The sequence below is a fragment of the Etheostoma cragini genome, chromosome 4, assembly GCF_013103735.1.
Source record: "Etheostoma cragini isolate CJK2018 chromosome 4, CSU_Ecrag_1.0, whole genome shotgun sequence".
Lineage (NCBI taxonomy): Eukaryota > Metazoa > Chordata > Actinopteri > Perciformes > Percidae > Etheostoma > Etheostoma cragini.
Genome location: NC_048410.1, coordinates 14,022,111 through 14,036,552, shown reverse-complemented (window position 1 = coordinate 14,036,552; position 14,442 = coordinate 14,022,111). Strand labels below are relative to the sequence as shown.

Genomic DNA, 14,442 nt, shown 5'->3' with positions numbered 1-14,442 from the left:
TTTTGGAAAAAGGCTGCAATGAAACAAAGAGTGAAAAATTTAAAGGGGTCTGAATACTTTCCGTACCCACTGTATGAGCCACAGTTTGATGCTTTTGATCTTACATAAACTGAAAAATATAGGTCCTAGTGGTCCTGATTTCTCAGTTATACTAGTTTATAAAGCGCTAAATTATGTTCTCTGGTGCTGTGTAGTTTTTTGAAGGTCTGTAAACAAATACACACCTACGAAAGATATATAAATTGTACTTTTAACAGCCTCATAAATGATTATAATCAAGATTTTCTTTCTGCTTCCTCAGATTTTGGGAATGACAGTGAGGAGGACAGCGACATGGAGCGGACGTGCGATTCTCTACTCATGTGTATCGTCACCGTGCTGAGTCATGGCTTGAGGAGTGGAGGGGGTGTCGGGGATGTTCTCCGCAAGCCTTCCAAAGAGGTACACTAACACAGTAATTCTGATTAGGCCCCTGCGCTGACAGTACTGTGTATGCGTGCGTTCGTACGTGCACACATCCGGGCTGAGAGGGTGTAGCAGCTGCAGCGTGGGTCATGTGAGTTGGCTGCAAGCCAACTGCGCGTTGTATTTGAGGTTTCACAATTGTTTCTTACAGCTGGTTTAGGGTAACCCTAAAGCCTCCGCCTTGTCTGAGAATTGAACTTCAAAAATAGATTTCCAACGAATTCCGACTCAACCACAAATTATGTCAAAAGAGGATGTGTAAATCTTCCTCATGCATTCACAACACCCTGCAACTCGGGTGGTTCACTACGTTGTTGCTTCAGAACAAGCTTGTCTTGAATATGTGTGATTGTGTGACTGCTTTAGCCTGGTGACCATTACTTTAAAGAGGATGAACTAAAAATGGAAAATTACTGACAAATGTATTTACAGAGCAGTATGTAGGCATTGAAGTCCATTCTAGATCCATTGGCTAATGATGTCAAATATACCTTCTTTTTTTTTTTTTTACTAGGACCTTTTTAAACTGTGTCCTACATAGACAGCACCAGGATGCATCAGGTTGCTCGGCTTTCTGCTCTTTGTTACTAAACTGTAGCATCTGGCAGTTTGCACTTGTGGTCTTGTGTTTCCATTAACATCCATGATGATGAAGGTTAACCTCGTTTTAAACTAATAACATTGTCCCCAACATCGGTCAATGTGAGGACCTGCCCTTTCTCTCTTAATTGAACTCTGTTGTCAAAATAAAGTTACTAATGACTATGATCTGTTATTTATTTTTTTACCTTGGAACACTTCCCATACACAAATCACTCTTGTGCGCCTTTAGATTTAACTCTATTTCCTGTTCCTTTCAACAGGAGCCACTGTTTGCAGCCAGAGTGATATACGACCTGCTGTTCTTCTTTATGGTCATCATCATTGTCCTCAACCTCATCTTTGGTGTTATCATTGACACCTTTGCTGACCTGAGGAGTGAAAAACAAAAGAAAGAAGAAGTCCTGAAGACTACCTGCTTTATCTGCGGTGAGACTGCTCACCTGATCTGTTGATAAGTCGTAGGCTAATTTCTTTGTTTGTTGCAAAACATTTATGTTTTATATTGTTTATTATATTGACAAAATAAGCAATTCTAAGACAATACTTTGGATTTTGGAAACTAGCACTGCATTAATGTCTTTATTTCCTGACACTATACAGTATAGGTTAATCTTAAGTTAATTAAAAAAGAACTTGAATAAATTGACAAATGGAAATATATTTTTGCAGCCCTTAAGTTGGCAACATTGTTCATTAATTTAGACATACATATTTTACTAGTTATGTGCCACTTCAAGCTTTTATCCTTTGTAGCATGGCTCTCTCTGCCAAGCTTTACGCAGTCTTTGCTGAAATATTTTCCTAACGATATCATAATGAGAATCAAACCAACAGCTTCTCAGTGTCAGGATCACAATCCAGCTCTGTCTGTTAAGGTGCATGTTTTTTGCTGCAGTCCCCCGTCCTCTCTTCCTCCCCCTTTTTACTTAGCTGTCGTTCCAAAGAAGGCTGAGTCATGAGTGCTTCCTGCTATTGCACTGCTCGCCTCCATAATTCATGTCTGTCTCACACGCACAGACCTCTCCCACTCACTCACACACACTAATTTTTACACCATATGTTTTGTGCAACTTCACTGATTACCCATACTCTGACCCTCTGTGTTGCGGCATCTGCATTTCCTTATATGTACATTATATTTGTGAGTGTCTAAAAAAAAAAGTACATGCTGCCGAATGTATGTGGGACCGTTTGGTACGTGTGTGAGCCCAGCAGTACATGGACATGAGTATGTATGTGTGTATGTATGTTGGGTCAGGCAGTCAGGACAAGTGGTAAGCATATGGAACAAGAACAGTATCATGTCATCCAGCCAGCCATCAGCTCTGACTCACTCATGTTAAGAAGGCCAGGCCACTGGGGGAGCTGCCGTCTCTATGGTTTCCAGATGAACCACAAGGGAACAGGAGATGCAGAGATTAGGAGTCGACCTACGCAGGCTTAAGTGGCTCTCCAGCTTGGTTTTATAAGCCATCGATCTTTTTCTCAATCTTGTATTCGTTTTTATTCCTTTGGGTCTGTATCCAATGACTGGTTTATGTCATGGACTTTTTGTGCAGGTTGGAGTTTCTTATCTTTAATAATTTCTCTTTAAGGAATCGGGCTCAACATCACTCTCCATCTTTTTTGGAAAAATGGGAAAGAGGAACTGGTTGACTGTAACAACTGACTAAACAGCTCTCTCAAGTCCTTGGTTTCCCATGTTCGGGAAAAAAAAACACACAGCAACAGTGTCCTCATGGATGCCCCTACGCTAGATGAAACATGACGTGCCCTCTAGAGTGGCCTTAAGAAAACACAATACAGTGGCCTACATGCTAAAACAGTTTTCACACGCTGGTGCCCACTTTTTTTTTCCTCCCTTGACCCTCAGACAGCCTTAGTCCGCCACTGTCCTGTAACATGGGTCTAAATATGAACTCAATCTAGAGATGCCCCTTGCATGTTTAAATCTAGACCCCCAAGGTTTGTTCTCTGTCTGTTATCATTCGTTTACACCAGTATCATTGATGGAAGCTCCCTTTACTATTTATATACAATCAAAATATATGTATTTGAAGAACTTTTAGGGACAAAAACAACCAGTGAGCTGTACGTCGTTGTTCTTAAAGAGTCATTATTGTGGATGTTATGTACATCTTATGTTTTATGTCTACTGGGTTGTTGAGCGTGAGAAAGGCATTTTTCGTATTGGTTAAATTATGTTATTTGTTCTCTGACCTTTACACTAATGAGAAGTTCTGACTGCATATGTTTACCTAACTTACTGTTTTCTTGTCACTTTCCAGGCCTGGAGCGGGACAAGTTTGACAACAAGACTGTGACTTTTGAAGGGCACATCAAAGAGGAGCACAACATGTGGCACTACCTATTCTTTATTGTGCTGGTAAAAGTTAAAGACTCCACCGAATACACAGGCCCTGAGAGCTACGTGGCTGAGATGATCATGGTAAATGAAAAGGACAGAAACCCAAAAATACACACCCACCATCTCAGTGAAAGCCTTCTTTTTTTGTAAATAGGTTACAATAAGTATTAGACCATGCGGTCTTGGAGTAGATTAAAGTCTGGTGCAGCAAACCTGAATGAAAGGGTAGTAAGATGGACGTCTACCTTTGTGTCATATTTTTTGTAGTAACTGTGATTGAATAGACTTCATGCTATTGAGTCAGACACGTAAAATTGTACAGGCCCATCTCCCACACCTTAGTACAGTAAAGTGTTCCTCTTTTCTAGTCTCAACTGACAGACATGCCGCTCACAACAATAATGACAGACTGTGCAGACAAACAGGAAGTCAACAAGATGGTACATGAGTGCGGTCTAACCCTAAAACTGATCAAATATCTTACATAAACATGATCATCATGATAAGGAATTGTTGAAACAGAGCATAGACTATCGGGAGTCTATGAGTGTCATCTGGAGTTCAGATGTATGCACTTTATTGAAAAACACTAGCACCTTCTTGTTAAAATGAACAATACTTTATGTGACATAACTTAGCTTCATTAAATGAGAATTCCAGTCGTTTTCAACACTTAGCTCTGTTGTTTGGAAATCTGGAGTGCTGTCAATAGCCAGAAAAATGAAAACAATTAGTGCTGCCTACACCGTGTTATCCCCCTGCTAGAGTTAGCACCGAACAGGCTTACACAGGGCAAGTTTAGCACCGATTGTTTTTGTTTTTCTTGCTACTGACAGTACTAAAAATTTCCGAACAACAGAGCTACATGTTAAAATCGACCGGAATTTTCCTTTAACTTTTAGTAAAGTTACACAACTGTGTGGCTGATATGCTTGCTCGACCACAGGAGCACAACCTGGACTGGTTCCCACGGATGCGCGCCATGTCACTGGTCAGCAGCGATGCGGAGGGGGAGCAGAATGAAATCAGGAACCTGCAGGAGAAGCTGGAGTCAACCATGAGGCTGGTGGTCAACCTGTCTGGACAGCTGACTGAGCTCAAGGAGCAGGTGACAGTAAATCATGGCCTACCTCCTTTCGAGTATATCACCCATGATTTATTTTTCTTTTACCTACATTTGAACCAGCTAGCTTTTCTGAGACGTTTTTATAAATGTACAGCCATTTTGAAGTTATTGACAACCAGAACACTAACACTGTATTTAGTAGGCAACCACGTTTTAATGAACAATAACATAGAAAGAGTTATTGGGGAGTGACTTAGACAACCTAGGCAATTATCTAAATTAGTTTGTTTTCAGTTTTTAAAAATGCGCCATACTTTGTCACACTATGCAATGACAGCTGTCTTTTGAATAGGTTAACAAAATTAAAAATATAATTTAATAGTTAAGGCACACACATTTCGCCTGTGAGTCTTAAAAGACTAAGTTTGACACTTTGAGATATACGCTTTAATACAGTTTGATGAGCGACACCACTCTTGTGTCTGCACAGTGAATAGGAAGCTTCTTATAGCAGCCAGTTAGCTAAGCTTAGCATAAAGACTGGAAACCCAGGGAAACATTTAGCCTTGCTCTGTCCCAAGGTTAACAAAAACACACCTACCAACAACCCTAAAAACACACCTACCAACAACCCTAAAGCTCACCAATTAACCCCCGTAAAACCACAGTTTGTCATTTTTACTCTTCAGTTTTTGTGCATCTTTTAATCCTCCATTGTTTTCATCCATGTTTGCTAGCTTGCCACTTTCATTAAACTACTGCTTTTGTTTCCCTCTGAAGATGACAGAGCAGAGGAAGCAGAAGCAACGAATTGGTCTTCTTGGTCACCCCCCTCACATGAACATTAATCCCCAGCAGCCTGCTTGAGGGCCCGTGGGGCCAGTTTCACCAGTGCCTAAGCAATCCTGTCAGTGCACCACGTTAGACAGGAAAATGCCAAATCATGTCCGTCTCCAGTATGTATTTAAGTTGATGTCTGACTGTGTACTTCACCAGAAACACCTACAACATTTGTGCTTCTGAGTGTCTGTTTGAAGTGAAAGTTATCTGAGTATGTTACTTAGATAACTTCTGTAGTGTGGATGTGTTTGTGTGGGTGGAGTGTGCACCAAGTGCCTCAATCCTGTCCTGTGGGTTTAGGAGATGAAAACACTGACTTCAGCTTTAATGCCCCAAGTGCCTTCTGCATTTTCCCCCATTGCCAACATGCCAAAGTTCCGCCATTGTTCATGAGGGGGTTTTACTATCAAGTGGCCTTGTATCGAGGTTTTAATCCTCAGTGTTGACTCAGTAAACTCAGGTCATATGGATTCATTTTGCTTTTGTCTGACAGCAACAGAAATACTTAATTATATAGCATACAATGTCTGAAAAAGACTTAACTTTTTGGAAACTGGTATTTGATTTTATATTTAAAATATGGAGACAAACTACTCCGGTAAGCAACCCTGAAGAGGTCACCATACTTTATTAAGTTTCTTAATGCTGTTATAAAACCCATACAGTATTCCGTTTTTCATTCATTATCACTTTCACATTTCTTTGCAATCTCAAGTGAAGGTTCTACTCGTTCCAGGTCACTTTAGATTAAAAAGGCTTTTGAGGGGACATTACTGATAAAGAGAAATAATACTGACCTGTTAGTACCTTTTCTATAACTATTATTTTGAATAACAAACAGTATGGACCTACGATGGAGAAGGAGCCAACCACTTCACTGCTTCGCTCTGAAGCTGGTTCCATGTTGTGATGAATAATAGTAATACAGTGTGTAATCACATTGGAAGCACACTATAAAACTACACTCATAGGATTCGGGGACAAATGTTAGAATGTTAGTTAAATTAGATGTATTCTTCTCTGCACTAAATTATGTAATCATCATTTATTCATTTAGTCCTTAAGCACTGATATTTTGTGTAGCACACAAAAGAATTTCACTTTGTAAAAGACCCACTAGATAATGACTGTTTGAGGGTATGTGAGGGTAAGACTAATAATAGATATCATTTGGAGTGCTGCTTGACCACACTAGACTTTTATATTAATATATGGTTTGTGTCTGAATTGTACATTCCATTCTTGGAGTCTATTTAAATAAATAAGTGTGTAAAATAATCCGTGGGTGAAATAAACTATGGCTCAGTGTTAAATGTTATCCGCATTAGTGTGGAAGTCAAGACATGACCAGAAGTGCGAGACTGAAGTTAATGAAGCTGTTGGCATTTTATTATCTAACTGATTATTGGTTGACAACTTGAGTGGAATAATTTAAAAAAGGTCTGCAGTCAGATGAATGAAGAGCCTCGCAGAAATAAATTTGGGAATTGCTGGCAGATGAACTCTGAAATCTTCAAATGAGGAAGTGCACTTATCTTATTATGAAGAAATATGTAAGAATGTTGAATAAAACAACACTTGCACATTTTTACTTTTAATTTGACCTTTTTCGATTTTATCACATCCCAAATGGACCATACATAGATTTTTTTTAATTGTACAACTGCCTCTCTTTCTGAAGACTGACATAATATTATAAATATAGTTTTTATTAAGAATATACTTTGCACCGGAAAATAATTTTACTTAGAATGTTTGTTTTTTTAAATAGCCTATTGTAACACTTTTGACAAAATTGCTTACAAACATCTTGCAAAAATACAATATTTTTAGCAAGCTTGTGTCCAATTAAACATTTTATCAACATACATCTCAACTTTATGAAAAATGTTTTGTCAAACAGAATAAATACTTCTTTGGCTTTGTGATGAAAAAAATGAGGGGCAAAAGCTGTTTTCCATACTATTCTCCAAGAATGTTACAAGATACAAGTGAACTGAAACAAAGGTGCCATTATCGGGATTTTAATTTTAATCAAATTCAGTCTTAAATTGTGTTACATTTGCCCAGACTGTCTTCGAGGGGCTTTCCATCATTGCTATTTAATTACAGCTGCATCACTGTGATGTGTGTTATGGTCATTTTGGTCACCCCATTTCTATTTAATTCACTACTCTCAAGGAATTTTCTAACAGACTCCGCTCGAACCAGTTGAATGAAGACCCTCTCTTAATAATGGGAAAGAAGCTACTTTTCTTAAACTATTTGTTGCAGTGGACGTTCCAACACATACATTGTTTGACATAAATTCAAAACGCAACATTTAGAAGCACAACAAAACCATACTCTGAACACTAAATATAACATCAGACATTACAAAAAGTGGATGCAGAGCAAACAATTTAATTGCTCCTGTTTACAGTAAACCCAGGTACACTGAGGCCTATTCAGAACCCAAACTCTCATTTAGTAGTTTAAAAGATGAGTAACAAAAGAATTCCTAAACTTATTCAATCACATTTGTATCAGCAAGAGACAATATTCTTTTAGTCTATGCAGTGTGAAAACTTGACTCAAGTATTTGAGCCACAACCTTCGAGCGGATCCATAGCGGCCTGGCTGAACCGAGAGACAACTGTACCATGCACCAATTCCATTCTGCATTACACTTAGTATGATAGATTGGAATAATAATAATAATAGGATCTGTTGATTTGCTCCTCAGTCTCCTAAGATGTTATATTATGACAGCCAAAGTTTGGAGGCTGATGGATCTGATGGTTGTGAAAACAACTGTGACAGGATCTAAATGGTCCAGTATGCCAAATGTATTTGAGATTTGAAATACATGCAAGAACCAATACCAGTTGTTTCTTAAAATTAAATATATGCTGCCACGCTGTCTTTTGTTTGTATAGCTTGAGAGACTGGATTTTGTGCTCCTATCTTGAAAAAACAACCAATTGTCCCAAAAAGACCATAAAGAGGAGTTCATAGGATTCAGTTACTGCAGGGATTTAGCTTAATGTGATTTCCAGGCAAAAGTCCTGAGGGACATGTGGCCACATGGAAGAAGAAAAAACTTGAGGGAGGAGAAAATGTTGCAGCCTTTCTCCAATCACATCATAATTCCTATGATAGATATTTGTTTACAGCTTCACAAAACATCCATCATTCTAGCTTCAATTGGAGGACATTAATCAACATTGATTTTAACTAGCAGAAGAACAAATTATGGATTATTAGGGATTATTAAAAAGAAAAAAAAAGCTGCTCGGGCTTGGCTGAGGTGCTGGAACTAAAGAGAATAAAACTACTGGGGAAAAACATCCGCACACTCAAATTTGCCACAGACTTAAGTGTGCGGATGCTTTTCCCAACTAGTTTTCATTTTAATGTGATTAAGAATAGGAATTTCTTAACCTTGATTATTGTGACCCAAAAGTGAAGTCACACTCCCTGTTCCCATGTGACATCAACAAACTTATTTATTTATTATCCTTGATTATAAGTGTTGTAGACCTGCAATAGTCTAAACTGAGTCTAGAACGGTGCTTGTTTATTACATTCGTTAGGACATACTCAAACCCTATTGTATTTTTACATCAAAATATCCTATTCTTATGATAGAGCAAAATTATGTTAATGTATATGTGGTACTCAGTGGCGAGTTTAAAGGCTGTTAAACTCTTAAACATTACTTTGGGGTCCTTAGAGAGTTATTTTCGTAAAGGGAAATTGAGGTCTCATGACCATGTGTCAACTGTCAACAACCCTTTCTGTACACGCCTTTTTATTTGCAAGACAAAATTACTTCATGAAAGTCAGCATTTTAAAAATGGTGTAAACAAGAGGGATCTGTGCTTACAGCCTACAGCAGACAGGTGCAGCTGGATGTGGCCTGCACGCGCGCGCTCAGCAGGCTCCCTGGGCCATGAGGAGATCAACGTGACAGCCGACACTGCCTCATGACAACAAACACTCAAACACTCCACACACTCATCCACGCACAGGTGCACGTGTATCTGCTATTGTTCCTACATAATTAATGAAATGGTGAGTATAAAACTATACATGTCTATATATGTATGCATATATATTTATGTATATATGTATACATATATAAACATGGATGCATCATAAACACTCATAAGCACTAAGTTTAAAAAAAAATGATTTCGCTTAACTTGATGACATTTTGCAGCATTACTACTTTATAATAATCCTGCAGGATATTATTAGTATAGTAGTTACTATGGTAGGCCTAGGCTATGCATTGTATATCTTCCTCGGCAGTAGCAGACACCGTATCCTGTGCACTGGTTCGCTGCCAGCACGTTTCCCGCGCCGTGCTACACGCAGCCTTGTTTCCATACACTTCAGCATGGTGGTACACGAGATCGGACACGCGCCGCCCCCGCTCTGACGTCCACTGCCGCCCGCCCACTGGCCCCTTATCAGTAGAAAGAGGGCCGTCCCTCCGCCGAGGATACAGCACCGTTTAACACGTGAGCCTCATGTGACAGAGGTAGGTCAGGCGAAGCGGAGAGTCAGAGGGTTTATTTAACTCGTCGCTCTGTCCTTCCCCACTTTTCCATCGCGCCACCAACAGGGTTGCCTTCTCTCAGCAGCACGATTGCGGCGTGGAAATCGCATGGACTAACTTGAACATATTTTCACACGCAAAATAACCGTTACATTAGTACGACAAGTAATAAATATACTGAGAAATTAATACTAACCTTTACCGTTTTTTTGGGAATTATTTTAGTGCATTTCACTAACTGCTACTTTTGCCAACTTGTTTCATCACGAGTAAATAGATGCGTTTTTATTTGTGACTGCATTGGAAAAGTACCTCGAGTTTACTGCGTACTTGGAGAAGAAAAAAAAGACAATGGAGCGAATTCCAAGCGCGCAACCGCCTCCTCTGTCCAAACACCAGGCTGATCTGCCAGACGTGCAGGGGTAAGGGAGACCTTTCTACTTTCACAAAATGCTTTCCGCAAACTTCTGTAGCCTGTCTAAATCATACTTCACCAAACCATTACCTCATCCCTCACTGTTGTTCTCCCTTGGTATTTCTTTAGGATGGATTTCCCGATGTATGTTTATAAACCCTGACGAGGAATGAAGAGAGGAGAGGAGAGCAAGGTTATTATTTTTGCCTGTTGCCAGCATGTCAAGCTTTAACCACAAATATGTTAATAAAGGGTGTGAAGTAGCCTACAAGGGAGGAACCAGGCTGGCAGTTGCCCAGTAGTCCCATAAATGGTTGTGCTAATTTCTGCTATGACATAACTCCTGGAGTCCTCCCTATCAGACTGCCTCTTATCATAAACAACTAGGGCTGTGTGCTCTCAGATCAGCTGAATTTAACCAACAATGTCGTTTGTTCTTGCAGGACACTTACAAACTGCCTCACAGACTTATTGAGAAGAAAAGGCGTGACCGGATAAACGAGTGCATCGCTCAGTTGAAAGATTTATTACCAGAGCACCTGAAACTCACTGTAAGTTCATGCTGTGGCTGGGAGGGATGGTGGGGTTCACTGTAGTGACATGCACCGCCGAGTGGCTGTTTAGTGACATCGCATTCTCTTTGCTGAGTGCGTCAGCAGTGACTGGAAGCTTACACTAAAGAGGATATGTCTTCTGTTATGTATCGTTGTTTAAACTGGGGATTTAATTATTAAATATATATACATATATATACAATAGCCAATAAAAGTAATTGCAATGTAATTCATATCGCGTATGATATATTGAATATTTCCTATTTCTTTACTATTTTTGTCTTTATGGTTGCTCCTGTAGTATTTTGATGACCAGAGAGCCAAGATCATGTGTACATGAGCAATAAAGCGTAGTCTCCATGTGTTATATAAGAGGTGAGGATGTGCTGACTGTGTGTGTTCCTTACAGACACTGGGCCATCTGGAGAAGGCTGTGGTTTTAGAGCTTACGCTCAAGCACGTGAAAGCCCTCACCTCTCTTCTGGAGCAACAGCAGCAGAAGATCCTCGCTCTACAGAATGGCATGCAAATTGGTGAGCTGCAGATCACTCAGACACACGCACGCACACAAACGCACACATAGACACACTCACACACACACCCAAATATGCACATGCAGCAGGATGGTTTTATTGGACAGAATGCAAATGACCGAGGTGTGTTTGTAATAGCAGGATTATGCAGATTAGAACTACAGGCAAATAAGTGACTTCTATATCTATATTTGTTGGAAAAGAGACATCTGTGTCAAATTGCAGAATTTCTGACGGTGTGGTTTCTTGTTGTCTTTACAGAGCAGTCTTCTGTCAACCAGGAGAAGTCAGAGGAGCTGTTCTGCTCTGGTTTCCACATGTGTGCCAAAGAGATGCTTCAGTTTCTGGGCAATCACGAGACTGATGGAGACTTCACACCCTCCCATGTGATCAATCACCTTCACAAGTTAGCTGCAGAGGTGCTGCAAAGTCCAGTCCGACCCCACACTCCTCTCAGCCCTCAACCTGAGGAAATCCCTGCCTACCACCAGCACCAACCTCACAAGGAGATGCCCGCCAGCTTACCCCCGAAACCCAGGGAGGGCTATGGGAGGAACTGTGTGCCTGTCATCCAGCGGGCATACGCTCCACTGAGCAGTGAGCAGAGTGGCAGTGATACGGATACAGACAGCGGCTATGGGGGAGAGCTGGAGAAGACCGAATCTGGGGCGCCACAGGGCTGTCCAGATTACTACGGTCAGGAGAGCCATTTGAAGCGAGCGCTGGGTGAGAAGCAGAGCTCCAGCATCAAGCAGGAGGATGACGAGCCATGCTACAAACGACCCCGGGGAGAGTCCTCTGAGGATGAGCTGCTCTCAGGTGGAGAATCATCTACATCATCGTCCTCTAGCGGTTATGGCAATTACATGAGCATATCACCAAACCATCCAACTCCTCCACATCCCCTCTGCATGCCTTTCTACCTAATTCCACCTTCGGCTGCAGCCTACCTGCCAATGCTTGAGAAATGCTGGTACCCCGGGTCTGTACCCATGATTTACTCTGGCTTGGGAGTCTCTGCAACCACCATGTCCAACGAAATACCCTCTCCACCTCAGCTGGTGTTGTCTCCCAGGGGTGGCTCACCAGCCCCATCCATATCTCAGACACCCATGGACTCCCCCGCCCTCCTTCAGGCACTAAAGCAGGTACCACCCCTCAGCCTGGAAACCAAAGACTGAGAGATGAGAGAACAGAGATGAAGAGATTATCCTGTTCTAGTACCTAGGAGTAGAGACAGTAGTAGGAATGAGAACATGACTGAGCCTTTCCATAATCCATCCTCATTCCTGTCCTCTGTTCCTCAGCCTGGAAGTTAAACAGAAAACTAGAGGACTTGTAGAAATAATCAAGAGGAGATGGAGGAGAGGCAATATCTGTCCACACTCGGAGGATGCAAAGCAAAGCTCTGTTTGAATGTTAAATGCTGGTATTACAAATGTATCGTATAAACTGGACACCTGCTCTGCACACACACACACACACACACACACACACACACACACTTGGTTGAATGTAAAGAAAGATAATTTTTAGACGCTGCTGTTAAAGTATAAACGCTGATCACACTGATGCATCTGACTTGTAGCTGTCCCAATAGAGACACGCCATTTTTGTACTTTAGAAAGTGTTGCACCAAATGTTAGCGGTAATATTCCTAAAGTTTCTTGCCATGTCCCTTAGGTCAGGATGACTGGCACCATTAGATACAAGGGTTTACTTAAGTGTGTACAGACAAAAGCAAGGGTACACCCAGTGCACAGATAAAGGAAAGGGCCACCACATGAACACACTGAATGAGAAGTCTTGTTTTTCATTGACAAACAGACAGTTAAGATGGCTTTTCTGTAATTATTGTTCATAGACTTCTTGTACATTTCTATTTTTGATACCTGTTCTCGCACTCTGTCTCTCCTGAAGGATAGAAGGTGGGCAGAGTGTGGACAATTGTACGTTGTGTACTCAGAAACTGTGTACATACTGTAGCACTGTGCTGGACCTGCATACTCAACATCTGTTTCTGCTCAAGTCAAACCTGGTGTTTGTTCTTGCTGTTGCCTTTTACTTGTGAAAAGTTGATACATCTCAGATGTTTATTCTCTGTACTATGTATGAATACTGGAGTCAAATGAGTGAGGAGGAGAGAAGCTGAATGTAAAAGTTTTATCCGAAGAATAGTTTTCTATAGAAAGAGGTACTTGAGATTTTATATTTTAGGACCTACATGAAAGATGTTTGATGTACATATTTTGTCTATAAATGTTGGTATACATTATATAAGTGTATTAAAGTATTTTTTCCCGTGGAAAATCGCTTTGACTCTCTGTATATGAAAGAGAATGTGTGTGTGAGTGTGTGTGCGTGCGCGCCACGGCATTCATGTCACCAGGAACATTTATGTAATGGCACATCTGTAGCCTCGGCTCCCCTGCTGGTTAACCGTCTGTGCCCATGAATACAACAACAAGTCAATGCACTTGAGGGTAAACAGTTTCGGTTAATCCTGAGGCAATAATCAGGATTCATCTGCGTCTTTTCAATAGCCTGGACAGGGAGACATTTTCTTTTTTTTTCATTGCCCGTATGATTCATGATACTAAATTATTATCCCAGAGTTGCGACACTCCCAGCATTATAAACACCTAAACCGAAACAATTACTAATCACCATAACATGTATTGTGCAATCAAATTTTACTGCTTTGCACATTTCAGCTATGTGATTGTACTTACAAGGCTTACAGTATCTTGTGTGAAAGATTTCTAAATTCCACGCAGGCCAGCGTATCCAATGTCAATGCTTGACATCACCATCTCTTCAACCACATGTTATTATTATTTCCACTATCATTTCTGAGCTGTGTGAGTATTGTTTCATTCCATATCTAATGTGTTCATTCAAACTAAAGTCAAAGGCCATATCATCAGTTTCTTCTAAACCTATTCTCTTAAAGTTCATTTTCAGTCATACGTTTCAGTACCATGGTTTATTGCTGTCATGAGATATAATTTTCAAGCTGATTTTAGAGCTGTAGTGAATCCACTATTTCAGC

The 14,442-nt window shown here is 40.5% G+C and overlaps 2 protein-coding genes across 5 annotated transcripts in view; both read left to right on the top strand.

Moving 5' to 3' along the window:
- LOC117942774 (inositol 1,4,5-trisphosphate receptor type 1) overlaps window positions 1–6,620 on the top strand; it is a 68,607-nt gene extending 61,987 nt beyond the window's left edge. For 3 of the 4 annotated variants that reach the window (XM_034868417.1, XM_034868415.1, XM_034868418.1), the window contains 5 exons: window positions 302–441; window positions 1,329–1,494; window positions 3,357–3,517; window positions 4,383–4,544; window positions 5,283–5,533. In XM_034868417.1, the coding sequence (XP_034724308.1) occupies window positions 302–441; window positions 1,329–1,494; window positions 3,357–3,517; window positions 4,383–4,544; window positions 5,283–5,369 (716 nt within the window). In that variant the 3' untranslated portion in view covers window positions 5,370–5,533. Of the gene's footprint in view, window positions 1–301; window positions 442–1,328; window positions 1,495–3,356; window positions 3,518–4,382; window positions 4,545–5,282 lie in introns of all 4 variants that reach the window. The other variant, XM_034868416.1, reaches the window with a different exon arrangement.
- Window positions 6,621–9,850: 3,230 nt separating this feature from the next.
- On the top strand, window positions 9,851–13,700 carry LOC117943684 (class E basic helix-loop-helix protein 40-like). The gene is made up of 5 exons (XM_034869964.1): window positions 9,851–10,310; window positions 10,433–10,496; window positions 10,747–10,854; window positions 11,267–11,390; window positions 11,652–13,700. Exons 2-5 carry the CDS (start codon window positions 10,473–10,475, stop codon window positions 12,569–12,571), a joined length of 1,176 nt encoding a protein of 391 aa, XP_034725855.1. The 5' UTR covers window positions 9,851–10,310; window positions 10,433–10,472; the 3' UTR covers window positions 12,572–13,700.
- Window positions 13,701–14,442: the final 742 nt, after the last annotated feature.